General features: G+C 39.0%; 1 protein-coding gene across 5 annotated transcripts in view; it reads right to left on the minus strand.

Annotated features, from left to right (window-relative positions):
• The window catches only part of pot1 (protection of telomeres 1 homolog), a gene marked incomplete at its 5' end in the record, with an annotated part of 56325 nt that overhangs the window by 27546 nt on the left and 3947 nt on the right, over positions 1-24832 (minus strand). For 4 of the 5 annotated variants that reach the window (XM_080875798.1, XM_080875801.1, XM_080875800.1 and 1 more), the window contains 9 exons: positions 282-437; positions 1285-1581; positions 1768-1898; positions 3709-3832; positions 4725-4796; positions 9160-9267; positions 16655-16755; positions 17829-17901; positions 20569-20706. In XM_080875798.1, coding sequence (XP_080731924.1) covers positions 282-437; positions 1285-1581; positions 1768-1898; positions 3709-3832; positions 4725-4796; positions 9160-9267; positions 16655-16755; positions 17829-17901; positions 20569-20706 — 1200 coding nt within the window. The remainder of the gene's footprint in view (positions 1-281; positions 438-1284; positions 1582-1767; positions 1899-3708; positions 3833-4724; positions 4797-9159; positions 9268-16654; positions 16756-17828; positions 17902-20568; positions 20707-24832) is intronic. The other variant, XM_080875799.1, reaches the window with a different exon arrangement.

The raw sequence follows: 24832 nt of genomic DNA on the forward strand, positions 1-24832 counted from the left end.
TGCTTCTTTGAGAAGAATAAGGGCTGTTTATGGGGCAGTCAAATGATTGCCTCGTGTGACACCAAAGAAAGCGTAATGCCAATGAAATATTTAATAATCAGCTACCTGCAGTTATAACAGTACCCAAGTGTACTTTGCAAAATATGTTTGTTTGTTTTTATTCACACAGGCTTCCGTACCATATACGCAAAGAGTAAATTAGTAAAGGTAAAGATGAAGATGAATGTGATTTCTGAGGGTAATCACAAGATTTAGCTCTAAGATTATCTATAATCTCTGACCTTCAGTTTTCTAGCCACTTCCACATGGTTGTCATAGACGAGGACATCGGCAATGAGGTTCTCCCTCTCCTTGGAGAAGGACAACTGTCCCTCTGTGACATGTGGCTCAACAATTACCTTCAGCAGAGTGTGAGGACACCTGGTCCCATCCCACACCTGGGAAAATAAAAAAACATGATATAGGTAATGAGCACGACACACATTTTTGACCTGATAAAAGCACAGAAACATGCAGGTGATGCTCATCTAGTCATCTGTCACTCTAATTTTGCAGCATTTTGCAGCCCGTACAGTCTCAAAAAGCTCTATGCCTGAATACAAACATGGTGCCTAAAAAGCAGAAGCAATATCACGCTGTATTGGAATAGAATCATGAAAGAATCACAAAGCCTGAACAGCTATTTGAAAACAGGCATTACTAAATGGAACAGAGAAAGATTATGCATGGTGAGTTGTCACTGGCCTCTTACAACATTAAGGTTCTGGATTTGAAGGTTCTGGTCAGGTGGCACCAACACATGATCCCAAGACTACAAGGATGCAAGTATTCTTCCACCAATTGTCACTTTTGGTGTCTGAGTGAATCACCACATTCCACTGACAGTTTTGATCTTCTTTTTGATGAGGTTTTCTTTTCTTTATCAAATAGCCTGCTATAATTTGAAAAACATATTTTCCTGATTGTATGTGTTGTTGCATAACAAAAGACTCTAGAAGTGGGTGAGAGCTGATTGGCAAGAGCCTGGCGTTTACTGCCAAATCCTATTCAAATTTATCTCCCCCATCACTGGCAGGAAACCAGTCACCACTTACAGCGTAGCTTCTGTTCTCAAACCTGAGGTGTAAAGTAAAACACATCAGTAGCAAAACAAAACACATGAGATCTCTTCCCAGTTGAAGCCACAAGATTACGGATGTTAATTCACGTGGAAAACAAAGGTTAACAAATTCTTTCAAAAACATTCACATGGCATTGAAAAGTGCTTTTCTTCAGGTTTCTTACCCTCAACAAGGTGCAGGTGGTATCAACAGGGGCCTTGGCCAGCAGCTGGCAGGTCAGGTCAAAGTAAGCTTTGGGCTGAACAGCAGACAGTGGGACTGTGCTGGTAACTGAGGCGAAGAGAGCCTGACTGGCAGCCCAGGATCGTAGCTCCTCCACCGTCCGCTGGTCGTCTGGGTCAAAGTGGAATGAACGGCTGGATGTCCGCGGTTCGACCGGTGCACCTTTCACCCCATCAAATGTCACCACAGAAAAACCAAAGGTGTTGACCAGCGTGATGGACTTGTTGAAAACTTGAGCCTGTGTAGACAGATGTAGAATTATTTATTACATTTCACATGAATAAAGATTATTCATCAATACATTAATATTACTATTTATTAATAGAGGTGATTTTGCAATATTTAATTCTCACCTGAAAATTTACAAATCAGTAGGGCAAAATATAGATACTAAACACACTAAATGCACTCTGCAGTCTTGCACCTTAACTCTGTGCATGCGAACAATGTCTCCATTCCGAAAGATTTTGGGATGGTCCTCCAGTTTCTCACAGAAGATGGTGCAGCCAATCTTTTCATTAGAGTGGTCAGTAATCTTCAGGCTAGAGCAGAAATCTGTGAAAAGAGAACTTTATGATATCAGAAAAAAGTGTCTAGTCTACCATAAAAACAATTCAACTGTTTCAGAGACTAGGACAGTAAGCACCAACACTTGTCTTCTTCACCTGTCCCTCCTGAACCTTCCTCCTCAGTGTGTCAAATGTTAAGCTATTCCTTGGGCTTTTTTGGTAATGATACTTCTAATGCAACCTGGCTTTAGCTTTGGAGGCCAAGCTCAGTGAACTGAAGACACAGCTCGACACCTGTGAAAATCCTGTAGCTAGCCAGGTACCTGTAGTAGGTGCAAGCGAAAGCAGTTTAGCTACAGTTTAGCTACTGTCCCCAACAGATTGTCCCAAATAACTGGGAAATCAGACTGGCTGAATGACTGTGAGTAGGAAGGGAAACTATTAAACAGAAGCCCGAAAAGGTTGATTCTGTTCATCTGGACGTAGTGTTTTCAGTAGGAGAAATGTTTCGTCACTCATCCAAGTGACTTTTTCAGTGTCAGCTGACTGCAGGTTTCCCCAATCTTATAAACAGTACATTTTAACAATGACTGAAACCAGCCCACTGATGAACAATGGGCTGGGAGGTCAGTTCCCTGATCATTAATACGCAAATTCTAATGATCACTGATCAAGAACCATTGATCAATGGTCATGAGTACCATTCACAGAGGGTAAAGGGAAAGACCATCTCTGAATCGAGGAGGGGGTCTAAGGGTACATTTTTCACCATCTTACAATGCTGTGATTGCAGCCATTCCCCAACTCTCTTTTGGAGAGGAGGCTTCAGCCCCTGCTTTCCATCCAATTGGTTAAAAATAAAATGTTTATTTTTATGTTAATTTTGTTGCACGTGAAAACCTTTGTTGTCATTTTTAACTATATTCGATGGCCTCTTGGCTGTCTTGCAACAGTGTCAGCATGGGAATAATCACTGCCAAGAATAGCAATAAAAAATAACTTAATTTGATTTTTTGTGGTTCATTTATTCACTCAATCTTTTTGTGAATTCCTTTGTGCTTTGTGTTCATAAATCATGCCAATACTCAAACCACGAGTATTGATTTCACTCACCTGTAAATAAGCAAGCCTCTATACATGCTACATAAGAGACTTTCTTTAGAAATGGAAGTAATAAAGAACTATGAAAACACTTTAGTGCACATAAAATTGTATTATTTGAAAGTTTTGCATACAGTATCAAAAGTAAAAATAATTATTTTGCAGAAAAATGTCCTCCATCAGTGTTATATTTAGTCTATAACTGACTGCAAAAGTATAGTTTGGATATAATAAAGGCATGAATGAAGATGAATTGATAGAATAAAAGTGGTTTAACTTTAGTTAAAAGTCTTACAGAAAGTTGAGTTTAACATAGTTTGATCCATCTTAAAGTTACGGTGAATTAATAAAGAAAAACCATGACGCCAAAATTCTTTACCTGAAGTTTACAATGGGATGCCAGGGGCTCAAGATCTGAGGGGGTTCTTTTTATGTTTAAATAATTCTTTGAGAGAGACGCAAAAGTGGATGCTCAGAGGGCTTCATAGACAGGTTAGAGTGAATAAGTTCATACAGGACAGCAAACCTGTTTCTGAGCTGCAGATCACGTGGTCGGGGAGATGAAGAGCTTCTGTTTTTAATGCCAGACATTGCCACAAACATCGATAGAAGATGAATGCATTTTTTGACGAAGGCTACTACGGAAACAAATAGCCTGCTGAGTGAAGCTACTTAAGTAGCAACTAGCACAGCTTTATCCACCTTATCTTCTGGTTAAAAGTCCAACTAAACTCTGATATGGGTTCCTTACTGACCTGTACCACGGCTCTTAAAAGGCTGTTTGAAGAACACCACTACACCATACACATTGACAACAGATCCAGCTTTCAAGCTGTCCAGTTTGGCATATGTGTACTTTGGAGCCTTGGCTGAAGAAAGCTGAGGAGAAGCAAAACTGTGTTAAAACACCAATATGAGCATGTTAACATTCAGCCACAGACACGCCGACAGATCATGTCAATTCTGCACTGATAAATTCTGCAACTTAATACATGTCCTGTATTTGAGGTGTTAAATGCTACTACCTACAATTATACAAAAACAAGTATCTGTTCATTTCTGACATCTTCCTTGTGCTCCTTTAATATTTTGTATTATGACTGAAGACAACTGAGCAAGTCCCAGAAGCAGCCACTGTGAACAGCCATCGTTGAACAGAGGGGATGGCTTAAGATGCCAAAAATCCAGACTTTCTGTACAAAATCAGCTTTAGGTTTTAAGGCTTCTGAATATTGTCATTTAGACAATTAAACAATTAACTGTGTAATTTGAGGGTTTTTTTTAAGCATTTTGGCTTTAGCTAAAAATATACTTATTATCATCATCTGCTGATTTGTACATGTTTTAAGCCATTTGTGAAAACAGCAATAGCAAGCTTTAAGGATTGGAACTGACACAAGTTTAGCAATTTCAATTCCATTACAGATATCACTGATCGATTCGATTCCTTATTGATTCACTTATCGATTGTCATTGTGTTCTCATTAACTGACCAAGAATTTCAAGGAATTGGAATACTGAGAACCGGTTTTCTGCAAGACCCGGTTCACTTCCAATCCCTAGCAAGCAGTTATTCAAAGCTAGATTTTTAAAGGCTTAAAGAAGCTGTTAAACAATGACAAATAGGCAGACACAAAAGTCTGGGGACATCCCAATTCACGGAAGGGTATGTTAGGACAGCCCTTAAATGACATAAAGCATTCTGACAGCTACCAGACCTCCAAGACACACTCCAGCAATCTCTATAACTAAACAGGATACTCATTCTGACCTCAGCAGAGACTGGGGATCTCCTTTTGTTGGCTGGTGGGGATCTGGGGTTAGGAAGCACTGGACGCAACACCTAAAAGGAGACAGGAGAAAGAGGTGAGGTGAGGTGCTTTAGTAATTCCCCCCCCCCCCCCCCCCCCCCCCCCCCTACGTTATAAGGCCTTTTGTCAATTTAAGACTAATAAATGTTTAAGATGATTTTGAAGACCTTGTTGGACGTCATCAAAATGGATTTTAATGAACTGTTAACATGACTTTATATGACCTCTATAAAGTTTCCTGTACATCTCCTTGGCAGACATAATGCCATGTGATTTGCAATGCAACAGCATTAAGATATACGGCAAATTTAGAGTCACCAGGTAACCTCAAGTGCATATCTTTGGATTGTAGGAGGACATGCAGAACAGTAGTAGTCACATTAGTAAAGCATGTGTGATTAAATGTTACTTATTAATAACAGCAAATGTAATGTTTTAGTTAAGGGGTCGGCAACCCTAGGCATGCGTGCCACAGTTGGCACGTGAAGGCTTAACTGATGGCACGACCATGGCTGGACTGGCCATCGAGCATACCGGGCATTTGCTGGGTGGCCCGATTTTTTTTTTTTTGTAACGGTATAAACAATAAAAGGTGGTGGATTGGCCAGATGCTGGCCGGTGTGTTGTTTGGTGGTGGCATCGCAGACCTTCCACAGATTCAGTAAAATTAACAAGTGGTGGAGGCCAGCAGGTGGATGAGGGAGATCGGAGGCAGGAGGAGGAGAGCCCCGAGGCAGCTGCCGGTCCACGTATCAGGTGAACTGAACTTCAGGTAAGAAGTTATGACCTGCAGTCTATCTGTGTCAGATATGAACCAAGTTTAGGTGGAGTTTATTTTCGTTGTGCTGACATTTTACAGTCAGTTACAATAACTCGTACTGCGTACTAGCTAGCATGACGGAGTTTCTATACAGCTGGGTGGGTGCTATGTTGTTACTGATAGTGAACTTTATTTTATTCATAAGGTTAGTTAGTTGAGTTGCCAACCGTCCCGTAAAAAGACGGAATCGTCCCGCATTCAGAGAAATTATTACGCGTTTCGTGTTGAGCTGAGAGGGGACGCAGTTTGTCCTGGACTTCAGCTACAATGAAAAAGACACAAAGCTGGAATTATTCTTTGTCTTTGCTGCACAGCTGCCTCTTCCCCTCTCATTCTCTCCCCTCTCTCTCCTGTTGCTACTGAAACTGATCAATGATCAGCTGATCAGCTTTTCTCTCTTGTTTGTTTATCGCCCACTTTGCGCCAGAAAGAAGATACCGCCAGATGTCGCGCTAAACAACAGCAGCATGTTTAAGCTTGATCAGCTGTTTTTAGAATTTATTTAATATTAATTTCTAGTATCAGCTGATGTTTGCTGGAGCCACAGCTGTAAAGCTGCTGGTCATGATGTTGGTTTGGATATGTGGTGAGAGGGAAACATGAGGATGAAACCAGGAGATGTCCTTACTGGATCATCAGAGCTGAACAGGTGATGGAGAAACAGGTTTACCTTTTAGGTGACATGAATGAGTTGAAGGGAAGTTATGAACGGTTTCTGAGAGACAAATAACCCCAGGATCCTTTTCTAAGTAGCTGACAGCTGGTAACTGTGCAGGGGCGGGTCTAGCAAAGTTTTGCCAGGGGGCCAGGTAGGGCATTAACGGGGAAAGGGGGGCACAAAGAAATACTTTTCTTTCTTATTCTCATTTAAAATGTTATTAAATAATTATCTGAAGCTTACAACCAAAGTTTTTATCTGATGTAAAATGTAGAGAAATCATACATATACCAACAAGACTGTACATCCCTGTCACAACAGTGTTTGTTTTCATTCAAAGGCTTTATGGGGTTTTTTTTCTTACATTTTATTTTTGCATTTAAATTAAACATAACATGCTTATACAAAATCAACCAAGAACAATTACTGTTTTTAACATTTGTGAATTTATAAGCATGAAAGGAAAAAAAAAGAAAGGAAAAAAGAAGAAAAAGAAGAGGAAGAAAAAAACAAAAAAAACAAAACAAAATAATTCACGCGGAGTGTGAGGCATGAATTATGATCAGTTATTTTTTTAAGAATTCTAGAAATGGTTGCCAAATCATACAAAAACTCGCCAGTTTCCCCTCTCTATCAAATCTTATCTGCTCCACCCTGGCCACAGACACCATCTCATTAAGCCACCTGTTAAAACACGGGGCCGAAGAAGACCGCCACTGTAAAAGAACAAGTTTCTTTGCAGCCAGCATACCCATTGTAATTATCTGTTTTTGTGAAAAGGAAAAAGATCCGACTGATGCAAATGATCCAAGTATAGCCAATGTACCATCACGTGGTACTTTTTTCCTAAATTGGTTTGAAAACCACATAAAAATCCGGCTCCAAAAAGCATTCAAAACCGGGCAATGCCAAAATAAATGTGCAAGGGAACCTTCACCGACTTTACATCTGTCACATAAGGGGGATACAGAATTATAGATCCGGTTAAGTTTAAGTTTAGAAAAGTGTAGTCTATGAATGACTTTAAACTGGATTAGTTTATATCTGGCATTTATTGAGCCTTTCTGAATATTGGACAAACAATTTGACCATTGGTCTTCCGACAGAGGGACCCCGAGGTCTTCAGCCCATGTTTTCTTAATTCGGTCGGAATCAACTGGGATTGTAAAGCACTTAACAAACTGAGATATCAAATGTTTAAAATCTGCTTTCCGAATTATATCAAAGTAAGTATAACTTCGTGGCTTCAGTGGAAAGTCTGAAAAGTTTTGTTGAACAAAATTCCTTATTTGAAGATAACGAAAAAAATGTGATTGAGGTAATTGAAACTTTTCTTGAAGTTGAAGGAAGGACATAAATTTGTCATCTGTATATAAGTCCTCAATGTATTTCAATCCCTCTTCCCCCCATTCTAAAAACACCCTATCCATTTTACCTGGTTTAAACAAGTAGTTACAAAGGCTTTATGGTTTTAATACCTGGTGGGCCAGTCTTTAGTCAAAATGCCCGGGCTGATTTTTCACACACAGTGAATTAATCTGAGAAGGTGCATTAAAAAATAATTGGCCGCGCCAGCGGTGCACATCGCAAATTAGCTCGCATAGACACATTAGTTGTGCCTCTTCTTAATGACGGTATCTTAACTAACAACCCCAAGTACCAGATTCAACTTGTAATTGGCTAAAAATCACTTAGCCTACTGGTGAGAGGGACGTTGTTAGCTTTCCACATTTCGACACTTCAAATGCTTCAGGAGCTTTCCGCTCAGCACAGCATCAGCACCACGGAAATACAGAGATACATCCGTAGACAGAATTCACAAGATGTTTTTGGAACTTTCAGGTGTATGGACCAATGTTTTATTTTCTGATCAAACCAGAAATCTTTAATGAGCAGTTAGATTTGTCTCGCATTAACTGGCTGAGTTAATGCCAGTTAATGCAACATCGAAGCAGCTGGAATCCACAGCTGTGCGTGTTCATGGAGCTTGCATTTTCACCTGCTGTGCATCACTACCTAACAAGTTTAACTGTCTTCAGAACATTGCAGAGGCCTTATTGACAGTATTTGGCTCTACATATCTGTGTGAGCAGATTTTCTCTCACATGAGTGTCCTCAGGTAGCCGTCTGAATGCTGGACACTTGGAGACCTGAGTCTCTGAGTGGGAGACCAGAGATCAGAGTGTATTAACAAACATGCCATATTGGCCCAGTTTATTTTTCTTATCATTGTTGTGAGGAGACCATAAATAGCATTTGTATTTTCTGTTGTACAGTTCATTTGCTGTTATGGAGTCTTTGTTATGGATAAAAAGTGTCTTTTTTTTGTTTCAAAATAGCTGATAACTATTCGCTGATAGCTGCCAACATCTGCGAACAAATATAATTCTATAAAGTGGTCCTATATAGTGTGTAACTGTTAAGACAGAGCGTTATTAAATTTATTGCTAATGCAATCATATGGCACATTGACTTCAGAGGAAATTTTAAATGGCACTCATCATCAGAAAGGTTGCCGACCCCTGTTTCAGTTAATATTATAATCTTGATTATTTATGATGAAACATCATGGAGTTATTGAACTTAAAAATAATTTTATAATATATATATATATATATATTTTGTTTTTAATTTTTTGTTACATTAGTCCCTTTTACTTTTGTCACCCAATGTCAGCTGACATAGGCTTCAGCCCTCGAAAACCATATATTGGACAAGTAGTTAAGAAAATTGATGTAGGGATGATTAGTGTTGCTTTTTAAACACGAAAATATATGAGTCAACATATATAAAAAGTTCTGAAGAATAAATTAAAGACAGGGAGCATCAAAGAACTGTCAAATTGTGAATATGAAACAGAATTTTTGCATTAATGCCTAATGCTAATGTATACATTATATTAGTTACTGGTCCTTACATAAATGCAGGCTCCATCTTCTGTTAGCAGCAGGTTACAGGGGTGCAGATTGTCCTTATGAACTGTGGGAGATTTGCCCACAGTGAAGCCAGAGGCCACCACTACATCCTGTAAGAAAACACAAGATTAAAAAAACAATAACAGGAGAAATCAGAAATTTAAACCCAGAGAGCTGAGAGACAAATCATGCAACTTTTCTTCCAGAGGGAGAATTGGAGCAGCAAATATTGCGCCCTGAGAGACTTTTGTGTTGGGAGCAAGACGTCAACACATCCCACAGATGATAAGCTGGTGAGAAAAGTGTAGATTGTCTTTTGTTTGGCATGTCAGCTACCCCAATATGGCTTCAAAGCTTCCCCTCAGGGCTGACAAGGGGACAGCAGATACTCTGAATAATCATGTTACAGAGACACAGCCTGACAAAATCTTTGGGATATATGGCTGAGTGCAACAGCTCAAGCTGTGATGACTTCCAGCCTTTAACAAGCTTTATGGGAGCTTTGAGTTCCATGAAAATGCTACTGTGAGGAAACCAAAAACATAGTGATATGCAGCTGGGGAGGATTATCGTTGATGTACTCAGTGTCTCTGCCCTGGACACAAACAAATTCAACTCTGCAAAAATGTCACAGATGTTATACAGTACAGTATCATAGCAGACTGTCACAGTGAGCTGGAGCAAAACTGACAGGAGCTAACCGAGATATTTTAGTGTTACACTTGAAACGTGAGGAACTAATCAGGTGAACAGAACAGAACTCACCATTAAAGTCTACTCTTTAAAGCTATTTAAAGTGTTAAAATCCAGTCTTTAATATTACCAAATGGAGACATGTCCTGGAGACATGACAAGTCTTTGCTCTTTGCAAATATTTGTTATTACAATAAAATAAAATTCATAAGATAACATTGATAACGTATACTTTATACTATTGTATCTTTTAGAGCATAAGATTCCATTACTTCAACCAATCAAAGACACAAACACAACTCACCACTGATTTCTTCAAATACTCTATGTGCAAAGTGATTCAGCTAATCAAAACAAAAAAGAAATAATTTTATATTCATCCACAAATCACACGAATGCCCCTCAGCTCATTACACATTTAAGTAACAGGTTTTATGAAAGAAAATTATAATTTCCATTAGGGGTGGGCGATAGAAACGATGTACGATAGAAACGATATAAATTTGGCCAATGATAGAGATTTTGACTATACCGTGATAGGGCATGTTGATGATGCCATCACGCTGTGCCTGTTTTGATCGAAAGCATCGCAGCAGGTAAAACCATTATCATCTGCAAATTATGCCGATCGACAGTCATAGCAAAGAGATGAAGCACTTTTGAAATACGGGGAAAGGCAAAAACTGCGCTTCCTCCACTTCCGTAACATTGATTCATTAATGTTGAATTCTCTCGCAGCTGCTCTATTCCCATGTTGTTGCAGTATATTAATAACTGACCTCGTATTGTGGATGAATAATCTCAGTTGTTCTCCTGACTGAAGTTTGGCCCGTGTACAGCATCCTGCTATGCAATAGCATTTGTCCCTGACCACCAGAATCCCTCACGTTAACTTTTAATGAGTGGAAAAAAAAAAGTTGGTGTTCATCCTCCAGCTTCACTGTGCTAATGTTATGCTAACGTAGCTGTGTCGCTAGCAATCACGTAGCACAACATTATATACCAGGTAGTCCAACTTCAGTAACCCTGGAAACGCCACTGCTGTTTAGTTTTCTGTCTTCATTATTTTGGAAGTGGTAGCAGAGCTGAACGTTTTAATTAGTTTCAAAAATCTCTCAGTCAGAACATGGTATGTCATGTTTAGGTGGAAACTAGCAAGCTAACTTCCCGTTAACTTGTAACTCCGTTAAATTTAATAAATTCTGTTTTCATGGATGCATGGATGTTAAACTTAATTGTTACACCTGGTAAAGCAGCAATGCTGATGATTTTATTAAAGATGGAAGAATTTAGACTTTTTAACTCTCAGTGTTCGTTTGACTTTGGGACCTGAAGCGGACGGAGTTTTGGACCCAGATTACTCCGCGAAGCTCCTCACTACGGCAGCCGTAATGCTCTGACAATCCATCAAAACATTTTTAAACAGATTTCTGCACGTCAAAAATCGGTTCGAGGTCAGTAAGCACAACCAGAATTCACACATAAGGCACACTCGATTTTTGAGAAAATTAAAGGATTTTAAGTGTGCCTTATAGTGTGGAAAATACGTTATACAGAAGAAAAGAATATATCGCGGTATATATCGTAACCGCACGTGCTTCAAATTATATCGCAATATGGATTTTAGACCATATCGCCCAGCCCTAATTTCCATTTGGAAATAACATAATACAACTCATTACAAAAATTGTTCCTCATTCAACACTCTGTAAGTGTCAGTTCTTAGTTTCAAATGAGCAGGGTATTGAACACCCTCTCTTTGGTGGGAATGAAAAACTCCCTTTTAACAGGAAAAAACCTCTGGCAGAATCAGGCTCAGAGAGGGGCGGCCATCTGCCACGACCGGTTGGCGGTGAGAAGAGGAAGACAGGACAAAAGACATTGTATGGGAGAGCCAGTGATTAATCATAATAATTAGACCAAGATAAAAGATGGGTGAGGGTCGGCAGTTTCTAAACCAATCATCTGCCAGTATTCCTTAAATGTATTTACTGTAGAGGTTAGTCTTTAATGAATAAAAGTATTTTTTTTTTATAAAGTAACATCATAGATAAATTGAATAACTTCAGAAATAACAAAAAAAATATTATTATGGATAGTTTCATTTGGTCTCTCACAGTTGCAGCAATCATTGGCAAATCCCAAACCCTGCATTTAAGTGTTCACTAAAGACTAATAACAACTCACTAATAACAGCTAGAACAGCTCAAATAAAACCAAAGCCAAATCTTTTTGGTCAAAAATGCGATATGGCTTGTGTTCCTTAGACTTCGTGAAGACATTTGATGTGAACATTATTTTAACATTTTTTTCTAAATGGTGTGATGAGCCTCCTAATCTATTTTGTTAGGTTATGTCACTCATGGAAGGAACGAGGAATTTCTAGCCAACTGGTTGTCATCAGGAGCTAATAATAAAGGCCATTATAAAGCACTGACATGTTTTTCTCTTGCTGCTCCTCACATGGTAAACAGCCTCCCAGTCTGATAGACCCTCAAGCAAACACCTCACCACTGTTTACTGATTTATGACCCGTTTCTACCTTTTGCAGATAAAATAGTTAATGCGTAACTTAGTTGTGTGGCCTCCCAATTTTGTTGCAAAGTAGAGCCACTTGTAACACTGGCAAACAGTACTGACTGGAAATAGCAAATATACAGTTAAATATTTGGACACAGATCCCTTTTTTCTAATTTTGATTCTGTACATTAACACAGTAAATTTTAGGTAAACAACTCAGATGCAGTTGCGTTTTGGCTTTAATTCAGTGGGCTGGACAAAAAGATTGCACCAAAAATGTGGGGAACTAAAGCAATTTTTTAAACACAATCCCTTCATTTCAGTGACATCACCAGATGTTGGGTTTCCTCCTTTCTAATGCTCTGCCAGCCTTTACTGCAGCGGCTTTCAGTTGCTGTTTGTTTCTGGGCCTTTCTATCGAAAGTTTAACCTTCAACAAGTGAAATGCTCAGTTGGGATCAGGTGACTGACTTGGCCATTTAAGAATATTCCACTACTTTGCTTTAATAAACTCATGGGTTGCTTTGGCTGTATGTTTTGGGACATTGTTCATCTGTATAATGAAACTCCTTTATCAATTTGACTGCATTTAGCTCAATTTGAGCAGACAGTATGTCAGACAGACACCTCAGAATTCATTCAGCTCCTGTGTCACATCATCAACTCTTTCATGCATGATTTATGATAACCTCATCTTTAGCCATGAAAAGATGAATAATTATGGATTAAATAACAATAATTACAATGAAACATGTCATATATCTATAGTAACATTAAACGACCAGTGGATGGCAGGGTATTGAGTGACACATCAGTGTCCAATGTAGTGGTTTATGTACAAGTATACCATCAACACTGACACAAGTACAATAAAAACAGTCTTTGAATAGCTGTCCACTGTAGTGACCGCTATGCATGAAAGGGTTAATAAACACTAGTGTCGATGGCAGCCATACATGCCCAAACCATCGCACTGCCTTCGCTGTGTTTATGATGTGGTATGCTTTGGATCGTGAGCTGTTCTACACCTTTTCCAAACTTTTTTCTTGCCATCATTCTAGTAGAGGTTGATCTTGATTTCATCTGTACAAAGAATGTTTTTCCAGAACTGTGCTGGCTTTTTTAGATGTTTCTAACAAAACCACTCCTTAGTTTTTCAATGTAAATAATAGAGGTGGGAATCACCATACATCCCACGATACGATATTATCACAATACTTAACGCACGATACGATATTATTGCAATTTTTTTAAATATTTTGCGATATTCAGATTCTGTACATAAAGGTAAACTTTATCAAGATTCATTTTATCTAATATCAAAGTCTCACACTCAGTCTTTCTCTCATTTCAGTCAGTTTTATTGTTGACAAACTTGAACGGTTTGTATTACAGTCTAGTCCAACTTAACTGAATGCAACCATCTGGTATAGCTATTCTGAACTATGCAATTTATGAAAACTACCGTATTTTCACGACCATAAGGCGCACTTAAAAGTCTTAGATTTTCTTCAAAAAGTACGGCGCGCCCTATAGCGCAGTGCGCCCTGTGTGTTGTAAGGAGGACGTAGTAGAGAACACCATGAGAACGCTAAAGGGTGAAGTGTGGGCGCAACCCTGAAAATGGCAAAGAGACAGGCTTATGAAGCACAGTTTAAACTGAAGGCCATCAGCTACGCGGAGGAACATGGAAATCGAGCAGCGGCGAGAGAATTTAAGATTAACGAATCGATGGTTCGCAAATGGAGGAAGCTAGAAAACAAGCTCCGGCAGGTCAAGAAAACGCAGCTGAGTTTCCGCGGACATAAGGCGAGGTGGCCCGAGTTGGAGGAAAGACTCGAGCGGTGGATCATCGAGCAAAGAACGAGCGGGAGAAGCGTTTCGACGGTCACCATTCGGCTAAAAGCAGTTTCACTTTCACTTTTTATGAAACGGTGCCATTTTTCCATCCGGACCAGGACTACGGTAGCGCAGCAACTTCCAGCGGATTATAAGGAAAAGCTGGCCATCTTCTGCTCCTACTGCAGCAAACACATCGGCGACAAAAACATCCAGCCCAGCCACATCACAAACATGGACGAGGTCCCGCTCACTTTTGACATCCCGGTGAGTCACACTGTGGAGAAGAAGGGGACCAGCACGCTAGCGATACGCACAACGGGGCACGAAAAGTCTTCTTTTACTGTTGTGCTTGGCTGCCATGCTAATGGACAGAAACTGCCGCCTATGCTGATTTTTAAGAGAAAGACTTTGCCTAAAGAGAAGTTTCCAGCAGGAATCATCATTAAGGCAAATGAAAAGGGCTGGATGGATGAGGAAATGATGAAAGAGTGGCTGAGGGAGGTGTATGTAAGGAGACCAGGTGGTTTTTTCCACGCATCACCATCGCTCTTAATCTGTGACTCTATGCGTGCCCATCTCACAGCCGATGTGAAAAAACTAGTGAAACAAAGGAACTGTGAGCTTGCTGTCATTCCGGGAGGCCTGACAAAGGAATTCCAACCGCTGGACATCGGTGTGAACCGCCCGTTCAAAGTAAGGCTGCGAGCGGCCTGGGAGCGATGGATGACCGATGGAGACCACAGTTTCACCAAGAGTGGAAGGCAGCGCCGGGCGAGTTACGCCACAATTTGCCAATGGATTGTAGATGCTTGGGCTAACATGTCTGCTGGCACTGTTGTTCGAGCTTTCGCAAAAGCCGGCATCGTTTCCGAGGAGCCGCACGGCACGGAAAGTGACTCTGACAGTGAAGACAGTGAACCTGGCATGTTTGATGGAGATTTAGCGCAGCTGTTCAATTCAGACACAGAGGATGAGGACTTTGATGGGTTTGATTGATGATAAAAATGTGAGTACCAAACTTTGTTTTGCTCCTGCTTTATTTTTAAATACGCACACTTGTATGCTTGTCTGTTGTTGATGATGACGATTACTGGTAATAAAAATGTGAGTAAGGTACCGAACTCAGGTTTGCTCCCGCTTTATTTTTAAATACGCATACGGTACTTGTATGCGCCCTATGGTCCAGTGCGCCTTATGTGTGTGTTAAATACAGTAATGGCACACATAACTGAGACTGCGCCTTTTAGTACAGTGCGTCTTATGGTCGTGATAATACGGTATGCAGCCCATTCAGCAACTGAAGAATTTGAAAGTAAATTAAAACAAAATATAATTTTACATTAAATAAAAAAGTTTTAAACTTAATTAAAATAAAACATGTCTTAAATTAAAATAAGTAAACTGTCATGTTTATTGCTGCCAAAAAACAAGTTAAACACATTTGGACAGTGTCAGGATTCTTGCTCAGAAAAAGGATCAACATGCTCTGAAGTCAGAGCATGTTCCAGTCCACAAAAACTTTTTTTGTAACAAAATATCGATTTCTGCTGTCCCTGTATCGATACATGATTAGCAAACAAAATATCACGATACTACACAGTATCGATTTTTTCTCCCACCCCTAGTAAATAATACAAACTTTAAAATGCAACATTTATTACTCCATCTCATTCAGCCTTGATGCTTTGTGAAGACAAAAGTCTAAAATGACTTAGTTTTGAAGATTCAGAGTAGGGCTGTTCGATATATATCGGATGACGATAAAAAAAACATCTATCGTTTCATTTTACGCTATCGTTTGTTTCGTGGTGTCGCAAAATAAAATGTTTACGGCAATATTTTCTCATCGTTTTGATGATCACTGTAGTGGCTATATTAATTTCTTAAAGTTCTCTCTTTCTCTTATATTTTATATAACCACACTACTGACAGACAAGCGCCTGTTTTTATGTGTTGTTGTTAGCAACAATGACGGTAACAACATCGCGTTTCCGCTTGTTTGTGTTCCACATAAACCTTTCATAATAAAGCTCAAGATCCTGTTGAGACTTTTCAAAATAAACTGAATCACGTGAAAGAGCAGATTATTTACGGATGAGAAGTAAAAAAGAGCCGGCAGGTGGTAAAAAATAAACCTTAGACTCAAACGTTAGAACAGGCTTTTCCCCGCAGCACGCCGTGTAATAAATACTCACAAAGAAAACGGCGGCTGTTACAACTTATGTCTAAAAATGTATCGTTTCATGCATCTGTTAAAACACTCGACTCCAGCTACATGACGCGCAGCTGGAAACACTTCACGCAAGTCGAGCTGCCCGAGATTCACAGAATTTACAGAAAATGTTACATTTTTGTGATTTATATCGTTATCGGGACGATAGAATTCTTATGTCGGGATATGAGATTTTGGTCATATTGCACAGCCCTAATTCAGAGACCTACCCCTTGGTTGGCAGACTGACTGAAGTTCTTGGCCAGTGATCCAAACAAAACAACATTGACAGATGAGTTCTGAGATGAGCTGTTCAGCATGGAATCTTCTTCTGGAAAACATCATACGAATGTGTTAAAACTGGAAAGGATAAGGGCAAAGGTAAATTCAAGGGGTCGAGTTGCAGGGGCTGCAGTCTAAGTACAAAAGCCAATAGTCCTTGGCTATGCCTGAAACACCACATTTATGAGGCATTCTGGAGGTGTCCTAATCTCATGATCAAGCCACCTCAACTTGTGATGTGGAGGAGCAGTAGCTCTACTCTGAGCCGCTTACAAATGGGCAAGCTTCTCACCCCAACGCTTAGGTTAGTCCAGACACACTTTGAAAGAAACTTATTTCTACTGCTTCCATCTGCATTGTTTTTCTTTTGGTCAATGCCCACAGCTTGTGGGCAAAGGTGACAGTAGTAACACTGATCAACCTGTAAATTCACAGCTTTGCTTTCTGCTCTTTACCAAATTCATATAGTTGCATCAAACCATTTTTCAATCTTCTGTTCCACTCTTCCTCTACACATGAATAGGAAGCTGAGATAATGTATGTGGACTCCTCCGCCTGAGGCAGAAACTTCAAAACCCTAAGTGAGCAAATCCACTCTTTTCCAAATGAGAACACTGAACTCAGGCCCAGTGAAAGATGAAGAACATGGGTCTCATGGTAAAATTCAGTTGATAGTTTATATTATGTACAGCAACTATAGCTAGAGCTACACTATTAGGCTACTTGAATTACTAGTTATAACTAACACTGGGAAACTATTGTAATAGATGCCTAAAGAGGGTATACTAGTTCTCTTTGGTGTGTGCGATAATAAACTAAATTTCTTCGTATTCTGAATCGACTGCTGGACAACACAAGAAATCTGTTTAGTCAGATGTAATTAAACAGTGTCTTACTTAAAAACAAATTATAAAATGAAAAAAATAAAATAAAACGCAAACACTTATATACACAATGTCGAGTGCAAAAGTCTCTCTAAACGAAACTAAATTTTGACATGATAACCAACCACCACATTATCATAAACACATGGAAGGTAATGGGAACCGTAAGTAAAGGCATGACAAAACACACACATATTTGAATTTATTGACGGACAGCTAATACTTGTTTAAACATTACCTTGGATGACCATCTTCAGGATAAAACTGTCATTGTTCAATGGCACTAGCGGCCCCTTGTGAACCACTTTCCCCTGTAAATTGAAAAAAAAAATCCTGATGTGAAAATGAACTCAAAAGCATTTTGCTGTGACTGACGTTCTGCAAAATTTCCTGTCAATATATCAAAGCCAAATCTGAAAACCAAGCAATGTTAATAAGACCTTGAGAAATGGGCCAGAGGACAAAAGGTGATTGTGCTTATATCACTGCTGTGCTCTAAATCATGAAAAGATGGGGACTGGAAGCTAGAAAGTGAGAAAAATGCACTCTGAACTTGTCACCTTATCTATATACATTTCAGGTCTTATTTTCTTTAATTCTAATAATTCCAAATTATTTCTCATTATAGTTGACTGTTGGCAGAGTGCTATATCAAAGCATTTTGATTGAAACATGCCTGGAAGAGAAGTGTGTGCTAGGAAAAGGTCAAAAGGCAACAGAGATGATTTCAGTCTTGACAGGGTTGTCAAGAAAAGTCAATTCAAGAAACTAGGAAGCTTCATAAGTAGTGGACCGAGGCTGGTGTCAGTGCATCATGAACCACCACGTACAGAAAGGGGCTTCTTCAGGAAAGGAGCTACCACTGTTGCATTCCTAATATCAAGTATCTTTGTAGATTTTGTTTCTAAATCAAGGTCCTGGAGTCTGGGTGAAGATTGAAGAGGTACAATTTACTTTTATCTGAAAAGCCTTTGAACCACTGAGCAACAGTCTATTTTCTCATCTTAGAGTCCAAGGTGTTTGAAATTCAGTGTCAAAATTCCACAGTCTGTGATGATTTGAGCTTTATAGAAATGCCAACTTCATTTTCCAGCAAGACTTGGTGCCTGCCCACAGTGCCAAAACTTCTACCATATCTACCATGTTGTTACCCTGACTGGTCAGCCAGCTTGCATGACCTAAACCCCACAGGGCCTCTATGGAGTACTGTCAAGAGGAAGATGAGTAAATGTCAACTTCAAAATAAAGAAGAGCTAAAGGCCGTTATCAAAGCAACGTGGCCTTTAGTAACATCTCAGCTGTGCCACAAGGTAATGGCACACCACACTGAGGTAGATATTTGTGGAAAAGGAGTCCCAACCAAGTAGCAAGTATATAGATGAACATACAGACAGCTTTAGGGTCACAATTTAAAAAAGAACAAAAAAAACAAAAACATTGTCATTGATGTTTGTTTTTTTTTTCTTTTTTTTCGCCTGTCGCGTTTGGCTCTTTTGCCATCAGAATTATTGTCTAAAGGCAAAGAAAGATGCCCAATATATTTACTTTACCAAATGGACCATCCCAGCCTTGCCGTAATGGTCTATTTGATTCACCTTTGCTTTTATTGATTTTTTTTATTTTATTTTCACTTGCTAAACACGGGACAGATTTCACTGGGGAAAAGAAAAGGGAGAAAGAAAAAGGGAAAGAAAAACAGCGGGGAAGTGTCATTGATCATTTTGAGATTAAAGTTGAAATGCTATTGAGAAAAAAGAGAAAATGTAGAGATTACAGCTGTTCTTCCAACATAAGCCGCCACGGTTACATTCTCTGAGTTAATCTTACTTCAGAAGCAGTTTTAGTAACAAGAAAGGAAATGATTTCTCTTTTAGCACACAAACATATTGTAGTGATCAATATATGGACGTTGAAAAGATGGTTTAAAAAGCTGCGCCTGGTCAGATTGGGGGGGGAACACACACACGCAAAATTAGAAGAGAGAATTTGTCCAAAATGAAATGGCTGGCAGTGGACAGATGCAAGGCTATCAATGGTTACACCTTGTGCAATAAAGAATATTTATGTTGTATCACAAGACGACTGATCAATTTGTTTCACTAACTCTCTACACACAAGGCATTTTGTAGAGGCTATAGCGCCCCTGGCAGTTTGGCTTGAAACAACAACAACAGTAATCTATGCATTTCGACTTTTTTTAATATAGCATTTTTTCTTGAAATAGAATTACAACTTTACAACTCAACTTTAACAACTAAACTGAATTTATTCTCAAAATGATCAATAATATTCTTTTCTTAAAGTGGCCCTGATACTCCTTTGTAGAAATTTGACATTTCTATATTGTAATCCATTTCTGGTTTATATAAGGAAATATTCTAATAATCTGAGATACTTGATTTTTGATTTTCATGAGCCACAATCATAAAAATTTAAATAGATATAAAACACTGATATATGCACATATGAATAAATTCAGATGCAACTTCCAGGTCAAGTCTATTAGTTACATTAATACACTTTCCAGAGTTAGGACTATACATGCTTTGCGCACAAACGATGTCAACTCCTTTATGTAATCTTTAAGATTGCAGGTTTTTATACTGGGTGAGTCTGGGTGGTTGTATTTATGGAGTTAAAGCAGCTACTTGGAAGGCTGGCGGTTCAATCCCTGCTCCAGTCTGCATGCCTTAGGCAAGATACTAACCGGATGCATTCATCGGAGTATGAATGTTAGACAGAATGCAATGTGATGTAGAAAAAAAGTGCTTGTGACAATGAGAGATGCTCAGGTAGAGTAGAAAAGTGCTATATAAGAACCAGGCCATTTACCATCATCACACAATGTTCATTCTGCTAGAGCAGTACAAAGCCATTATTGCTTGGGACACACAGATCTTATTTGTGTACATACACACACACACACACACGTTCATGGGCACTTTATATATTTTGTTTTTAGGCTTGCTGTAACAGACCTTGACTATTTTGTCTGTGACATCTGTGCTGGTGGTGATGAGAGAGATGGGAATCCTGGTCAGATGTGCTGGTATCTGAGGCCCCGTACCCTCCAACAGCACATGGACAGGCATGACATCAAGGTGAGACCTGAGAGGCTGAGATAGAAAAAATTAAATAAAATAAAAAAGGACAAGTTTAGTATAATTCCAGTCTGCCACCAATCCAGTTGACAAAAGTGAATGTCAGCAGCTTCAGACCTGAATGTGTCATCCGCCCAAGAATATAGAACCCGCAGCAGCTGACAGACACTGATCCACTGTGTGATCAGTTTGTTTAAAGTCTGGTTGAACCTTCCTCTACCACAGACAACTCATTACCTGAACATACCTGTGACAGGTACCACCAGATCCATGTCAACAGTACAGCAGAAGGATTCAAATCTTTTAGGCATTTCAGAGAAAAACCCAGGAAAAGTATTGGCCCTGTTCATAGCAGGTAACATGCTGCTTCATGTCAGAGCTGGTTAGTTTTATCTCAAGCACATTTGACTGGCGAGTCCCTTGGTGGTACCCTAACCAAGAGAAGACAGCAAAGCAGGAACAGCCTGCGAGGCAGACGAGCTGTTCAGCAGAGCGTGTGCTCAACTGCTCAGTCAGGTGGAAACTCAACAAGGGTAAAAAAACACCATCAAATAAAACTCTCTGATTTAAACCCAAGGGGTGGAGCTTGAGGCCTGAATTAGTGTAGGATGAGTGATTTACTCATGAGTTCAGAGCTGCTCTGTGTTCACAGGCTCACCTACACCTGTAGGTTCATCAGCCTGGCCTGTGGCAGGGCTACTCATCTGGCAACTCAGTTCAAACTAGGGGTGGGGGAAAAAATCGATACTGTGTAGTATCATGATATTTTGTTTGCTAATCATGTATCGATACAGGGACAGCAGAAATCGATATTTTGTTACAAAAAAGTTTTTGTGGACTGGAACATGCTCTGACTTCAGAGCATGTTGATCCTTTTTCTGAGCAAGAATCCTGACACTGTCCAAATGTGTTTAACTTGTTTTTTGGCAGCAATAAACATGACAGTTTACTTATTTTAATTTAAGACATGTTTTATTTTAATTAAGTTTAAAACTTTTTTATTTAATGTAAAATTATATTTTGTTTTAATTTACTTTCAAATTCTTCAGTTGCTGAATGGGCTGCATAGTTTTCATAAATTGCATAGTTCAGAATAGCTATACCAGATGGTTGCATTCAGTTAAGTTGGACTAGACTGTAATACAAACCGTTCAGTTTGTCAACAATAAAACTGACTGAAATGAGAGAAAGACTGAGTGTGAGACTTTGATATTAGAGAAAATGAATATATATCACAAAATATTTTAAAAAATTGCAATAATATCGTATTGTGCGTTAAGTATTGTGATAATATCGTATCGTGGGATGTATGGTGATTCCCACCTCTAGTTCAAACACCAAAAAATAGTCCATAATTTTTATTTAACTGGTTAATGCTGCACACCACTACAAATCATGTAAAAATATCAAAGAGTAAACTGCGCGCTCTTCTTTATGGTGTACGCAAGGTTTACAAGCAAACTCTGGTATGCAAATAGCGGATTTTAGAAGTCAAAATGGGTTGAGTTCATAAATGCATTTACTTGTTCCGTTTCACACCCATTTACCAGCAACGTCAGGCATCATATACTCCCATTGGCAGTTATTTTATCCTTTGCCACAAAGCTGAGCAAACTTTAAGCCAGGACCCGTCCAGTCTCGCGAGACAAGGAGTGGCAGCTGTGCTGGCAGATTTTCAGCTACTTTTGAATGGTAAAATTTATGAGGGGGTTGATGTTATTTGAGTTACTTATTTAGCACTTTCAACTAGAAAAAAAATCTGATTTTCCTAAATCTTAGCCTGACAAATAACCTTCATACAACAGACTTAAAAACAAATAATGTCCACAAAGCCAACCATTTTTCAAACCATAACACTAAACAAATGAGTAAAATTACTCTGGAAACTAAGTGAACCCAAACTGGATTGAAAATAATATTTTAAAACAAAATAAAGCCTATCAACAAATGCAGCATCACCTCTAAAAAGAACAATAAAAGTCAAGAGGAGATGTTCCTAAAAGGGATTACTGCCTTTACTTTTCTACATAAACTAAATGCATTTAAATAGTTGGTTGTTTTTATTTCCTACAAATGAAACAGGCCTGCAGCTTTGTGATGAGTTCATAATGACAGCTGCATACAGCTACTCTTGTTAGTCATCCTCAGTCTGCTCTGACAGGAGGAGGATTCACCGACAAAGAAGCAACACAGAGGCCACCAGCCGGCTGCCAACAGTCAGCTGCACCGGGACAACAGCTGATCCCTGCCAAATGTAGGAATTGCCATCCCATCTAGACAACAAGCTTCCTATTGCTCAGAGCATCACTGAAAACCCCAAACATGAACCACCTAATACCAGCTCACCGCTGAACCATAAACAGAGTGTGGCAGAAGTGCATTGGAGACATGACTGCTGGGGTGGGAGGATGCTCAGTATTCACACAGTATAATATAGGTACTGACTGGCCCCCCCCATAAGCCATTGTGATTTACTGAAGTATGACTGAGCCAAACACTGTATCCTATAGGGGCTTTTATCAAGTTAGGAGCCGTTTTTGAGTGCTGAGCACATGAAGTGTGTTGACAACAATCGCAATGAAAGAACACAGTTTATAAAAATCACTTAAAACTACACTCCAGTAGTGAGTCATGGGCTCTCTGTGGACATGCAGGGAAAGACTGGACGCATCCACTCCTGCCAACTCACATAAAGATTCTTTTCCACAACCAAAATCTAAATTAAATAAAAAATAACAGTAACAATCATTTTTCACTACACATTGTATAACCTGATACCAGACACTGAATTGCTGACTTGCTCTAGTTATTATTTTTAAATTAACAATGAATCAAATGGCCATTCGTCACAAAAAAGTAAAATAATTTTTAGATTCTTTAGTTCTCCGAGCTTTATGAAGCTTTTTAAGTCCCTTTTAGCCCAATTTTGGTATAAAGTGATATCTGTCTCAAAAAAGCTGCAATTGAACTAAAATGATCTATTCAAGAACAAACAGCAATCTGATGATTAAAGTGAACCATCTAGCAGCTCCGTTCAGTATTTTAAGACTTAAAACATATTTTTATTCATTGGCATTTGAGTCTGTCTGATTTGCCTTTATCAGTTTAGCACCTACTACAATGCATTTGATTTCTTTCTTATCATTTCGCTCATTTATTTTTATCCATTCTGTCTTTTGTATAGCACTTCGGTCAGTGAGTTGCGTTTAAATGTGCTTTATAAAAAACAAATTTGAGCATCTGTGTATAGAAATGAATACTATATTAAAAGTGCCAAGCCTCAGCTTTAATTTATGTAGCTTCAAATCACTATTTAAACAGCAGTGTGGCTCATCCAAACCATTTTGAAACAGACACACTCACTGCATGCACAGGTTATTGAGCTGGTAAATAACCTGGCATGAGACAGGTCAAGGACATCAAGGTCAATAGACAGAAGTATTTCTGGATGGAGGCTAGCAGGTTCAAAAGCAGCAGACCAACCTACGCTTAGGTGGCTATACCAGGGTATCTAAAAATCTCAACAATATGATTTACAATATAGAGAAGCCCTTTTAATTCATTTCATATTAAACATATACAGTGATACTGTATATTAAAGCAAAATAATGTTGGAAAGCTATGTGCTGGGAGCATATAGACAATACAGCAGTAGAAGCAGTTTTCCTTTCCTCTTTTTTAATTAAAGAAAAACACAGACACACAGTCACACTATGTTGTCTTTTTAGAAAGATAACAATGATTCCATTAATGTTATCTTCATTTGACTTTTCTGATATCTTTTTGGGCCTGCTCCTTATGTCTGTGGGGGAGACAAGCTAATTATACAGAGGAAGCCAAAGCCAAAATGCCCTGAACTATACATACACTTGACAAAGTCCCAAAAATTTTATATACACATAATTTTTAGTTTTGTTGGTTTTAATACTTAAAATTGTTAATTTCTTCACTTTCATCAAGCTGCAGCCACATGAAAGTAAAATGTCCTCACTGTCTCATAAGCATGTCCAGCAGCAGGTCACAAGACACACACACCATGCAAATTATGGCACAGCGAGTGGTCACCACTTAAAAAGCCTTGGGGAACTTGACTTTTCCTCCCATCAGGTGGGTAAAAAAGGATGAGTGAGCTCTTTTGCTC

Source organism: Rhamphochromis sp. 'chilingali' (assembly GCF_963969265.1).
Source record: "Rhamphochromis sp. 'chilingali' genome assembly, chromosome: 2".
Classification (NCBI taxonomy): Eukaryota; Metazoa; Chordata; class Actinopteri; order Cichliformes; family Cichlidae; genus Rhamphochromis; species Rhamphochromis sp. 'chilingali'.